Genomic DNA, 13,691 nt, shown 5'->3' on the forward strand with positions numbered 1-13,691 from the left:
ATGCGTCGTTAAGTATTTCACACTCAAAGATTGGCGAGCGCGGATCACCCGCAGATTTGCACGCGATTACAGCCTGACCTGTCGGCGAGCTCGTTAACTTGCAAATCGGGCTTAAATCGGGCTTAAAATCATGTAGTGTGAACTAGGCGCTTGCATGGATGACGATGATTTGGACTGCCCTGAGTACTGTGTTGCTGCATTTGGATCCACCCATTTCTCCGCTAGCGATCGTGACAAAATGTATTTTAAATCAAGTAGTGATAGTTCATTACTTGCAATATATGTGTGAGTGACTTATAATAAACATAGACCTGAGCAAAAATGAGATGCTGTAGGCAAAAATCCCAACTCGTGGCATTTAGCAACTTTAAATAAAAATGCATTAAGTTCATGAAGTATTAAGATTTATTTTGTTACATGATTAGGTAGCCACTGATGTTGTTGACAGATACATAATCTTATATAATAGTTTTACAATATTATATTGTAATAAAATACATAAATTGAAAAGTGGTGGAAATGACATCTTTGAAAGCTCTCTTCAGAAAAACTGTTAAAAATAATAATAATCCATGGAATTCTAAAACTGCCCACTGTTTTGTTTTAGAAGACAAATGAATGAAGCTAGGAAGATTGTTTTAAGTGTGTTTTAAGAGAGTGAATTTTCCATAAACTCACAGTGCCAAAAGTGCTCCTAGTTGGAGAATCACCCATTGTTACTGAAACCCCGCGGTCGGATATCAGTCATAGCATTTTTTTACAGTAGGCTATATGTCAAAACAGACACTGAAATCAGTAATAGCAGCATTAGTGTACAGAACTTATGACTAAAAACAAAACAATAAAGTAGGGGAGCAACAGGGGATGGTTGCAACATGTCATTTTTCTCCAATCAGAAACCAGCTAGAGTGATGACACTCATACTGCACATGCACAGTTAGACCCTCCCCTCCCCCCACTAAGAGAACATAAACATCTGCTGCATTTATTGAACAAAACTTGTTTTTAAGGTATGAAAGTAAATTTTTTGACATGTTGTATGAATTAATCAAAACTTACTTAGTTTGAATTATTGTTTTGTTGACTTCTAAGTGACATGGTTAACATGTGTCAAAGTCAGTGTGTCTAGCAGGCACATGATGTTCTGTCATGGCTGATAGGGTTGGGGACGGTTGCAACAAGTTATAAATTGCATGTTTAATAAAAGTTTGTTGCATTGCAAATTGTTCAATTCTTCCACTGAAATATGGAGAGATTGAATAGCATCTGTAACACCTGCACACACTGAATCTATAGGCCTATGTTCACACTATGAAAGAAACAGGGAAAGAGAAAGAAACACACTTCAACCACAAGCCAGATTTTCTTAAATAAAGTGCCGTCATGCGATGCCTGTGTAAAGAGACGTGTGCTTCATCTGTGTGAGAATCTCTCATGATAACTAAATTCACACCAATTATTTTCCCTTTATAAAGACTGCAAGTATACGCGTATCCTAACATAAATCATAATGTGTGGATCTGATTGAAGATCTGCTGTCGAAGCTTCTGTTCATCTCTGATTCATCAAACCTGCAATCTCAACAATATAATAAAAGCTGTATAACTGCACTTCTTAAAACAATTAAAAATACAGATTATTAGCATCAATACCAGCTTACAAGAAAATATTAATAGTATAATTCGTGTTGTGAAGGTGTAAATCCACATTTTCATGAAATAACTTCAATGTTACTTTGTCTGATTTTTGTGCATGTACTTTTAAATTAAAAACACATGTGTATTGCATCAATAACAGCTGTCATCTTAAACTGTAGACAAATGTATTTAAAGGCCCCCTGAAATCAAAATGTAAGTTTTTTAGCTTTTAGTGTTAATATGTCAGTCTTAAGGTATTAATAAGCCGGTGTGCTCCAAAACAATGACAAAATTAAGTGCCTAGATGCTACAATTTTATTAGCATTATTGATCATTATATCACACTACAATAGAAAATTACCTGTCAAATAAATGAAACATTATGACAAATTCATTTGAGTTGAAATTGTTTGATTAGCTTACTTCTAGAGATTGCAGTGATGCATGAGCTGAAAAATGACTTGAAATAATACTGAAAATAGGTTGAGATGAATGTTACTGTGGTCTAGAAGCGCCACTGCTGCTTCCCTCTAACTTTCATAAAGCTGAGGCTAGTGCTTTGATTATTACACAAGTTAAAGGGATAGTTCACCCAAAATGAATATTATTCCATTATTTACTCACCCTGAAGTCATCCTAGGTGTATATGACATTCTTCTCTCAGACGAATACAATCTGAATTAGATTTAAAAATGTCCTGGCTCTTCCAACTTTATAATGGCAGTGAACGGCTGTTTCCGTTTTGAAGTCCATTAAAGCTGACTACAATCATTACACAGACTTCAGTAAGGCCATTTTTTTTATTTTGAACAAAGAAGCAAATTACAAGCAATAGGACAACAAATACAATAGAAAAAAATATATACAAATGAAATAAACTGAAATACAAGGACAACAAATACAATAGAAAAAAATATATACAAATGAAATAAACTGAAATACAAGGACAACAAATACAATAGAAAAAAAATATACAAATTAAATAAACTGAAGTTTTTCAGGCACAATAGCAGGTTTATGTACCATGTAGTAAGAATACTTAAAATAGGCCCTACCGAAATTGAATAAAATGTAAACAAAAACACACAAAAAAAACCCACACTATATATAGTTTACATTTAATGCTCCAGTCGACATGATGTGCTTTTTGACATAATTGTGTGTGTAGCTGTGAAAGAGAACTGAATTTGCGATTGCGATTGACTTCAGCTGTACTTTCAGCACGAGCACCACACTGAAATAATAACAGCATCTGATAGTTTGGCAGTTCATTGGCATCTAAGACTACATTCACACTCAATCCAAATCAGATTATTTGTGATTGGAATCTGATCTAAATGATTGTCTTTATTTTCTGGAATACCTGAGGGGTTTTCAACACAGATGTTGTCTTACATCTAGCCATGGTGCTGGACAAACACATTTGGGCCCGGTTTCACAGACAGGGCTTAGATTAAGCCAGGATTACCCCTTAGTTCAGTTAGGACTGATTTAAGCAGCTTTTATAAATGTGCCTTACTAAAAAAACATTACTGGTGTGAATCTCGAGACAAAACAATGACACTGACATGCTTTTAGAAATGTGAGTGTGAGTTGCTTTCAGGTAAAACAGCTCAAGCATGTATTTTAGTCCGGGACTATCTTAAGCCTGGTCTGTGAAACCTGGGGCTAATGTTTAAAGGTGCAGTACATAACATTTTTGTAGTTCACATTTACCGAATATGATCAGATATGCACAAAATCTGATTTGGACTGGCATTTTGAACAAGGCTAAAGTGATTGTAATGTTATTTAGTGTTTTTTAAGACACTCAGGTCTCCGTGAGAAGAGATTCAGTGTTTTCTCCACAAAGGTTCATGGCGACGGACACACAGTCACTGCAACTGGATCCCAATTCTTTCTTTCTTTTAAAACTCGGGATCTGTAAAGAAAACAACAGAAAACTGAGCTTAGTGAAAAACACAATTACAAGACGACGTGTAAACCAAATCAAATAAAATGTTGCCAAAGACAAAGCTTAATACATTTAAAGCACATTCTTTGAAATATTCAAAAACAAGCTAATTATTTACTAAGTTAACATTCACTTATTTTTAATTATTTAAACTGGTTTATAAATCATTCTGTCTGATCCACTGGCTTCACACATGAATATACTTGATTTTCAATTAAGGATCAACTTTTCACTTTCACTCACACTGAATACGTCGACAAAATACGAACAGTAAATTAATGGTCACCAGTAAAAGGCCTGTTTTTGGAGACAATAGCTCCGTTTACAGGGACATCTTTTGTTTCAATCAGAATTAATTTATTCCAATAGATTGATCCAAACGTAGCGTTTACATGGATGATGCTAACACACTGCAGGAATATACAGTTTCCCACTGTTGACTCATATACTAACCATTTTCCTAATATTTGCCTCTTTTCCTTGTTTTAAAGAGCAGACTTAATCTGTATTTATTTCAGGTCCTGATTAGGAGACGAGCACATGAACCGTTGTGTTCTGCTTATGTTCATCACGCAGTAAAAGCGCCTCTTCCCGCTCCTAACACAAAGCATCTGTGGATGAGAGTCTGAAACAAGCACTGGTGGGACGTCGTCCAGCTTCACTTCACAAACGACGAGTCGAAGGAGAATTTTAGGATGACAGGACACTCATTTATTACACTTTATTTAACAACAACAGCTTGTTCAATACACCGTTTCTACATCATTGCACATGCGCAGTCCTTTCCAGTTTCGGGTTCCCATCCGTCCTCTCGATCAGATTAGAAAAGGTTTAAAACACCCCTAACAATCCAAATGAAATATTATTTGGATTTGGTCAACTGACGTGGTTCCTAGGGAATTGGATGTGGCAGTGAGGATATTTTCCCACCGGTTAATCGACGTGTGACTTCAACTCTTAAATCGCTAATTTAAAGGCAACTAAAATGCGCATGGCCACACGTGTCCACAGAACATGGAGTGGCTGTCCTTGAGTACACTGAGTATCTGATTCTGCACTTTACTTCAGTATTATTTTTTATGGAAACTTTTTACTTTAACTTCACTACATTTGAAAGACAAATATCATACTTTTTACTCCACTACATTCCTGTCAAGGTCCTGGAGTAGAAAGTAATGTCAGTCAGGGGATGATTTTTTTTTCATCTCTAAAACGTGATTGGTGTTCTGCAGGTGACAGACAGCCTATCAGTGATCACTCTTGTAAGGTCACGTGTCGTGAAGTTCAGAGATTTCCCATCATTCTCTTTGAACACTAATCAACTGGAGGCAAAATGGACAAAGACAGATCCTCGGCGCAGTGTGTGCATCCATGGCAGACAGCTCTTTCTGTTCTGCTGTGTGTTAAAGCAGTGTATCGCTGTGTGTTAAAGCAGTGTAGTGCTGTGTGTTAAAGCAGTGTATTGCTGTGTGTTAAAGCAGTGTATCGCTGTGTGTTAAAGCAGTGTATTGCTGTGTGTTAAAGCAGTGTATCGCTAAAGCAGTGTATTGCTGTGTGTTAAAGCAGTGTATTGCTGTGTGTTAAAGCAGTGTATCGCTAAAGCAGTGTATTGCTGTGTGTTAAAGCAGTGTATTGCTGTGTGTTAAAGCAGTGTATTGCTGTGTGTTAAAGCAGTGTATCGCTAAAGCAGTGTATTGCTGTGTGTTAAAGCAGTGTATTGCTGTGTGTTAAAGCAGTGTATTGCTGTGTGTTAAAGCAGTGTATTGCTGTGTGTTAAAGCAGTGTATCGCTAAAGCAGTGTATTGCTGTGTGTTAAAGCAGTGTATTGCTGTGTGTTAAAGCAGTGTATCGCTGTGTGTTAAAGCAGTGTATCGCTGTGTGTTAAAGCAGTGTATTGCTGTGTGTTAAAGCAGTGTATTGCTGTGTGTTAAAGCAGTGTATTGCTGTGTGTTAAAGCAGTGTATTGCTGTGTGTTAAAGCAGTGTATTGCTGTGTGTTAAAGCAGTGTATTGCTGTGTGTTAAAGCAGTGTATTGCTGTGTGTTAAAGCAGTGTATTGCTGTGTGTTAAAGCAGTGTATTGCTGTGTGTTAAAGCAGTGTATCGCTGTGTGTTAAAGCAGTGTATTGCTGTGTGTTAAAGCAGTGTATTGCTGTTGGGCAGTTGTACAGCTGTGGTTGTGTTGCTGGGTTTAAAGTAGGTTGGGGGTTTTATAGACCACTTGAGTCAAATGTGCATGAATGGATACACATAGATGTGCACTTCTTTTGTTAGGGTGTTTTGAGTGTTAAAAAAAAATAAATAATGAAGATGATTATGGCTGTCTTTTTTTTTTTTTTTTGTCAATTCAGTCGTTTAATTTCTACAATTTCTGGTTTTATAACATTCTGAAAGCTCTTAACTCCACAGACAGCAACTGGTAGGTGTATTCACTAGGTTGCTTCAGAGCCATAAGATACTGTAAGTATTACATACAACAACAATAAAACAATGCATTGACATTTACTTTTGATACTTAAAGGGATACTTCACCTCTGGAAAGATGAATGTGTATTTAAAATAGGTCATTTATGTAGAAGAAATGTGAAATTATTGAGCCTTCTAGACTGAGAAAAGCCAGAAAATGTATTTTTGGCTTATGTGGATGAAAGACAACAACTCCCAGAATGCACTTGCTTCGCTGCCCTAGGAGGCCACTCCCAAGCCATGCCTACCGGTAAGAGCGCGCAGTTGAAAACAACAAAGCTAAGCTACTAGCGAGTCTCCGTGGTGAGTTTGCCCTGGATTTCGAGATCGCCCAAAATGTCCGGGATTCGGCTTTTGCGTTCTACAGTCGGCATTCATCATGTTTACTGTGGCGAGCAGGACGAGGCTGAGGGCCGTGGGAGAACGGCGCGAGGCCGGTGGCGTCATTACTGAGACGCACCGGTCTCGCATCTCTCACGGAGGAGCGGGAATTTTCTTAGCAATGTTAAAACGCACATCAACCGATCACTTGTTTAGCGTTCATGTAAACACTACATTCAGATTCACCAATTGGAATGAATTCCGCTAGATTGAAACAAAAGGTGTGCATGTAAACAATGAATGGCGACTGCAGAAAGCAAAGCCGAATCCCGGACATTTTGGACGATCTCGACGGCTGGACATGTCCGGGAAAAAGAGGATGGCATTGGAAATCAAACGCACTGGCACTGATCTGTGATAGGTCTGTTAGCGCATTAGGTCCAGCCCCCTATGGGCGGGTTTGAAAGGGTGGGAACTAGTGCTTGTAGTCTCAACAGAAATCCGCCCCTCTTACGCTTCCTCCGACAATGACGCAAAATGACGATTTTTGCGTCATTGTGGGAAGAAGTGTAAGAGGTAAAAACGGATTTCTCCCGTCTCAGGGGAAAATGAGAGAGTGTTGCACGACCATTCAATAGTATGACTGGGTTTCTAACAATGCAAAGCTTAATGCAAATGGGTGGAGTGTACCTTTAAGTACTCTTAAAAACGAGTACTTCCGTACTTTTACTTAAGTAAAAATCGGTCTTTACAACTTTTACTTGTAACGGAGTAATACCTGACCAGTAGTACATGTACTTTCACTGAAGTAAGGTCACAGTTTTGCTTAGTCGTCTTCTAGCTACAGAAATATTTAAGACCCAAGCATAGGTTTAAAATAGGAATTAAGACCTCAGAAGATCCTATGAATGTCCATGAATCACACTATTGAACTCTGTAACATTCCCAGGTTTTCCAGGTCTGTGAGAATCCTGGTTGAGTGATTTTGTGATCATATGCTCACTACAGTGTGTTAGTGAATGTGCAATAAAGTACACAAAGCACAACTATGGTGACAAACATGAGACCAAATACCAAGTGTGTAATACCAAGTAAGAATAAATCATGTGATGGGAATTTAATTGAATTTCGATTTCGACTCCCAACGATCGCCAAAAATAGGACAATCGAATAAAAACGATGAATGTTCTGTTTTGCAAGAACACTCTTATTTTGTTGTTGGTTTCTTAATGACACGCGCACATCCGCCCCTCCCGAAGCCATAAACTCTCTCAGCTTGAATGTTTAAACTGATAAGACTTAAAAAGAAGTGAAAATGATCAACTTTAGTTACGATGCAATGGCCCGATGGTGCAAGTGACAATTCCATCATGTCCCAACTCCTAAACGCGAAAGTGTAGTTTCGACGCTTGCCTTGTCCAACCCATTTTGAGAGACAGAGAGAGAAGAGACGCAGCACCGCTGAACACTCACACGGTTTGTGAAATTGCGTCTTGGAAAGTTTTAAAATGATTGATTTGATTTTATAATCTGTGTGGATTAATTTAGGCTACTCATACAATCTACATGCTAAAGTGAATCAATGTGTGCGGGGGAATTTCCCGCATTATAAGTGGTAGACCTGCGGGAATTATTAAAATACTTATTGAAGTATTATCTGTTATATTATTTTAATAATTCAAAAATACAATAAATGTTAAAATTTTGATTTTTTTAAGAATTGTTGAAAGGTGTCTTTTAAATAAATGCAACACGTTCCCAAAGTCATGTGAAATAATCGTGTTACTCGTGATTTTTTTTTACTGACCAAAATAATCGTGATTATGAATTTTTCTATAATCGAGCAGCCCTAGTGTACTGCCATTTTAAGAAAGGATATACAAGTTAAAAACCTAAAATGCTGAAAAGAATCGAAGCATTCATTTAAAATGCTGCATGTAAATTTTACCATCAATAACTTTACAATTTGCATTATGTGGTCAAATGTGTATATAAGGATTGTCTGCTGGGTATTTTTGGCTCAAAACAGTGGATGAAACCTTACATAGAGACAGAACGCATTTAGGCCACATCCACCATCTTATAACTAAAAACAAAACAATATCTAAAAGCTGCTGTGTGACAGGGTGCACAGCAAACAAGCTAAAAAACCCAGAACTAAGTTTTTATAAGCTAATGAACCGTAGAAACCAGCCTTAAGGGGACAAAAGTGGATACAGGCAATTAGAAGTGAAGCTTCAGATGGAACAAATGGGTAAATTGGGATCCTGACACTCATTATAAACTCAAAATACACTACATGTGCAGTAAACATTTCATTACAGGTAAGTAGAATATCCAAATGTCAGTTTTATATAGTATATTTCTGTAAGCTAAGCTATCCTGTCACCGATTACATTCCTCTCCAGTGGCAGTAAGTTCGTTCTCAGAGTAATAGGACACGTTACACTATCAATTGCCTGTATCCCAATTGGCCTTTGTGTCCTTAAACACTTGTTTTTTGGGGTCGACAGCTTATAAAAACTTAGTTCTGGGTTTTTTAGCTTGTTTGCTGCTCACCCTGTCACACAGCAGCTTTTAGACATTGTTTTGTTTTTTGTAGTAAGTCAGAAATGACAAAGAGGAAATTTCACGTAATACAAAGTCAATGGAGACAACCGTATGGAGACAACCGGATTGTTTTCTCCCCAGTGGAAGAGGTTTTCAGATTATGATGCGTGTCGCTTTGTTTGTTTATGTTTCTACAATCCAAACCATAGGAATCACTTTATAATAACTTTAATATCAACATCTTATCAGCTTAACAGATCATTAGAACCACAGTGCTGCTCCCATCCATCACTAAAAGCTTAAATTTAATACCTTCCATCCTGTTTATCCAGGAGCAAAAGTACAAGATGATGAAGATGATGATGGAGGTGATGAAGACTGGAATTAAAACATAACTCCAGTGTATGGTATAGGGGCTGAGAGGTGTTGGGCTGGAGGAGTGTGGAGGAGCTGGACTGGAGGAAACCGGAGCTTCTGTAAGAGACAACAGGAGCAGAATTAATTAAGAGAAATATACACTCAAATCACATGACCTTTACCTTAAAACCACCTTAAAACATTAATGATCAATTCTACTTTAGCAACTGTTACCATCTGCCAAACTATCAGACAAGATTTAGCTCTGTCTCTGATGTGTGTTTGCACAGCTTTAAACCATTTTTTAAAGAAATAATATAAGCAAGTTTTTCCCCCTCTTTTCTATATCGTAAAATAAATCATGAGTTAATGCTAAGACATCTGATTCTTTACATCACCTAAATCTTATCACTTATAATCTTATTACTTATAATCGTTTTCAACTGAGACCTTTGCAAAAAGCACTTGTTTATTTGGATTCAGTCTCTGCAGTTTTAAGTGATGTTGTGTGATTTATTAAATCATTTAGACTAGATAAAATGCTTTGCAATGTTGCAATTCATTCCAGCTAGAGTATAGGTGTAACATCAACTTAATTTCAAAAACTTCATGAGCACAATCATGACCATTTATGTGTTTTTTCATAATCCTGATCCTGGAACATTACAGTTAAACAGACATATTATAGTAACATACTCACTGTTGACAACAAGTGTAGCATTCCCCTCAGACACTTTCCCTCCAGTGTAGGCTTCTGCTTTATAGAGTCCTGATCTGGAGATGTCCACATCTTGAATGATTGGAGATAAACGTCTTTTTCCAACTATCAGTGAAACTCCAGGCTCTGGAGGATCATCATAGACCCAAGGCTTCTGCGCAGTAAGTTTAACATATTCCTTCTTGTCTTCTGTAAAAGAAATCTTCACTTCATCTGCTTTCTCCACTTCATCGATGTCGGAGGATATTGTAACATTCTGTCCATCGATCGCCTCGATCTTCGACCCAGCAACAACCAGAGCTGCAAATCAGAACCACTGTATTAGAATAATGAGGAATAATCTGACAGCACTTTTTTTCATCAACCCATTAAATCAACAGTTCCCAAATCAACAGTCTACATACCCGATAAGAGTACCAAATTCATCGTGAAAATAGTATTCATCTTCAGAAAAGGCACCAGGATAAGCTTAAAAATGTGTAAAAAGACACGCTAGATGCTAAATGCTAACAAGTGATAGAGGGTCGCGTTTCGTCGTCGGAAGCATAATAAAGCAACGCAACATATCTGAGGCCCCGTCCACACTACTGCGTTTTCGTTTAGAAACGGAGAATTAAAACGAATACGATCTCCGTCCACACCAGCGTTTTAGCTGCGTATTAGAATTGATCTCCGTCACACATTGAAACGATTGAAAACGCGGATCACGTGACCATTCACCAACACTGGGCATGCGCGAGCCGGTGTAAACACAACTTCATTGATAAAATTATCCCACCATGCGCTGGTTCTTCCCGGGTTAACCCAAAACCGACGCTCAAGGTACACGGTCGATACCGGGAATTGTCAAACGTAAACTATTTTATCGGGAATTGTCAGTTGCACACGGGAATTGTCACTATTTTACCGGGAATTGTCACTATTTTACCGGGAATTGTCACAGATCGCTCGAATAATAGCTTGCCTCCGGCGCATGTAGGCAGTTAGCATTGTAAAATTTACTTGCACAACAGCTGCTAGAAAAGACATAGCCTACGCCATGACTGATGACACCCAATCATAGAGCCGAGCGTGAGCCTCTACTACGTCATCGTTTCTAAAGTCCTCCGTTTTGACCCGTCCACACTAAAACGCCCTCCAGAGATTCAAAACGAAAAACGGGTCGGCAGCGTTTCTAAACTTCTCCGTTTTGGGTCTCCGTTTTTGCCGGTTTTTAGTGTGGACGGGAGGTGCAAACGTAGCAAAAGGTCTCCGTTTTTAAACGAAAACACAGTAGTGTGGACGGGGCCTGAGTGACCTTCTTCCGGTGAGCTTTTCAAAGCTTCGAATCAGTTTTAAAACCAACTGATTCGCAAAATGATTCACTGTTTCGCATCGTTCGAAACACCACAAGTTGGTGACTCTCCCCGCCCAGTGGAAATTTTGCCTCACGGTCCCTCCCACGTTGGTTTCAATAAAAAACTCCGCCCACAAAATCGAGCTTGGCAAAAGAGCGCATAGAGAATGCAAATCCACAGCAAAGGTCGCGCGCACCCTTCTGAAAAATAACTTTGCGCGTGCCCTGCCATTGTCCACAAGACCTAAAGTGAACATGAAGTGTCCTATTTGGACAGGGTTCCGATCTTATAAGCCCACATTTCGATACGCGTTCCTTAATATGTTAGTCTGCGTCAACGTGCACATTTTCACACTTACATTTTTACAGTCATATTTGTATAAAAGAAATATCTAGCCTACTATGTTTGTTATGTAAAACAGATTAGTGTGTGGTAAAATAATTTACTTACTTGCGACATTGAATGTTTCCGAAGAGAAAATGATTACAACACATTTTAGTGTGTATAGCTGCCTTCGACAAGGTTTGTCTGCTTTGGTGGTTCTCGATAATCGAGACTTTCGAGAGGAGTCAGATGACACCAACTGTGACTGACTGTTTCATGTTACAACAACCCCATCCAATCAGAGCAAAACCCTCCCCGTGTAAGCCAATCACAATCAGTGAAATATGCTTGTTACACAAAGTACCAGAGTGGCGGAGCCAAAGAGAGTGGCGTCATATCTCAGTTCACTCCAATGAGAATCGACGAAAAGAAAAGACCGTTGGTGGGTGTTGGCGGCTGGAGTCTCTCGTGGCGCAGATATAAGTTATTTTTCGGTCTAAATTATTGTTGTTTGAAGTTATACTTACAAAATGTGAAAATGTGTAAAAGAAATGTGTCAAGAACTTGATATTGAATTCTGTAATTTTGAAAGTTCAATTAAAAAATGTATTTAAAAAAAGTATTTTTTTTTGTTCTTCACTGAGGGGTAGCCTATATAAATATTTTTTTTTCTTTTGTAGTTACAGCAATGTTATTTTTAAAAGACAAAGATCTGCTAATATTTGACGATTAGTGTGGTCAACCAGCGTTGCCTGCCTTGTTATATTATTTCAGGCTAACGTTACTTTTTTTGTATTTTTTTTATGTTCTTAAACTTAATCAATCATGTCATGTTCACTATGGTTTCACAAAGACAGGAGACCTGCAGGTTACAGGTTATTGTCTTAAATCCATTGCAAACAAGTGAAATTTAATTATGTATCCCTTGCACTTACCTAAAGTAATACATGATATCTCTAAGTCTAAATCAAAAACATTTGTTTATACACACACAAATAAACATGTATACACATTTACACTGATTTATAACAATGGATTACATTTTGAACAAACTGCATGTCAAGCATTTTTGTCTGTTCTTTCCGCCATGTTGTTCTTGTAGTCTCCACTGGTTTGCAGTCCTGCATGAGGAGGATCCAGTTGATCAGAGAAAGCAGTGTGAATGTACTATTCCCACTGACACAGAGGAGAAAATGAGCTTTGCTCAAGTCAGCAGGAGCAATTTAAATATAACTTAAGATTGGGTGTTATACCATACTTAGGTGTATCTGCACTTTTTCACAAAGACCAACACTGGGAAGTTCATAAAAGGTTTATTCAAAATAAAATAAAAAGAGCCTGGAAAAGCTTGAAAAATCCACAGACAGAGCTGAGGTCAAAGCGTCAGTCTTCAGGATCCACTGAAGCCCTTAATCCACTGAATGTGCTTCTTGTGTTGAAAGCAAGATAAATGAGACAAAAACTGGAAAATTATATTATATACAGACACAGTAGAATATACTACAGTTTTGGTATTTAGCATGATTCCCCATTTAACTGCTTGCCTTTTTAACTTAAAGTTTTTTTTTACTTAGGCTACTTATGAACTTCCCTTTCACATCAATTCAAAAATCAGCTCAGCTGAAACATATATGATATACAGATAGTCAACAGAATCTCAATGCCTAAACTCCACCCAAACGGTTTTGCTTACTCTAAATTTGTAGCAATATGCTCTTACAATAAGGAATTTTATTCTTTTTTTGGACATTTATTTATAAGAAATAAAAAGGATATTATTATATCATACGCTTCAATGTGATTTAACCCCCGTTTAAGAACCTTTTCCTCTATTTACGTTACAACGGTGGATAAATCCGCATTAATAGAACGGGTTTTACAATGAGGCTGATCGTGGTTTGAGTTAGCTAACGTACTTTTATCTACCTAATCTATCTTCTGATAACGTCCCCAAAATATACTAATTTAGAGAGCAATAATCAACTATACATGCTCTAATACACAAGTTAATTAGATTCAGATGTAGTGA

General features: G+C 37.7%; 1 protein-coding gene across 1 annotated transcript; it reads right to left on the bottom strand.

Annotated features, from left to right (window-relative positions):
* Window positions 1-2,418: 2,418 nt before the first annotated feature.
* On the bottom strand, window positions 2,419-10,798 carry LOC311302646 (uncharacterized protein). The gene is made up of 4 exons (XM_084428652.1): window positions 10,406-10,798; window positions 9,984-10,301; window positions 9,239-9,400; window positions 2,419-3,558 (listed from the first exon to the last, which is right to left on the bottom strand). The coding sequence occupies exons 1-4, from the start codon at window positions 10,443-10,445 to the stop codon at window positions 3,545-3,547; spliced, it is 534 nt and encodes a 177-aa protein (XP_084284778.1). The 5' UTR covers window positions 10,446-10,798; the 3' UTR covers window positions 2,419-3,544.
* Window positions 10,799-13,691: the final 2,893 nt, after the last annotated feature.

The sequence above is a fragment of the Rutilus rutilus genome (assembly GCF_951802725.1).
Source record: "Rutilus rutilus genome assembly, chromosome: 13".
NCBI classification, from domain to species: Eukaryota; Metazoa; Chordata; class Actinopteri; order Cypriniformes; family Leuciscidae; genus Rutilus; species Rutilus rutilus.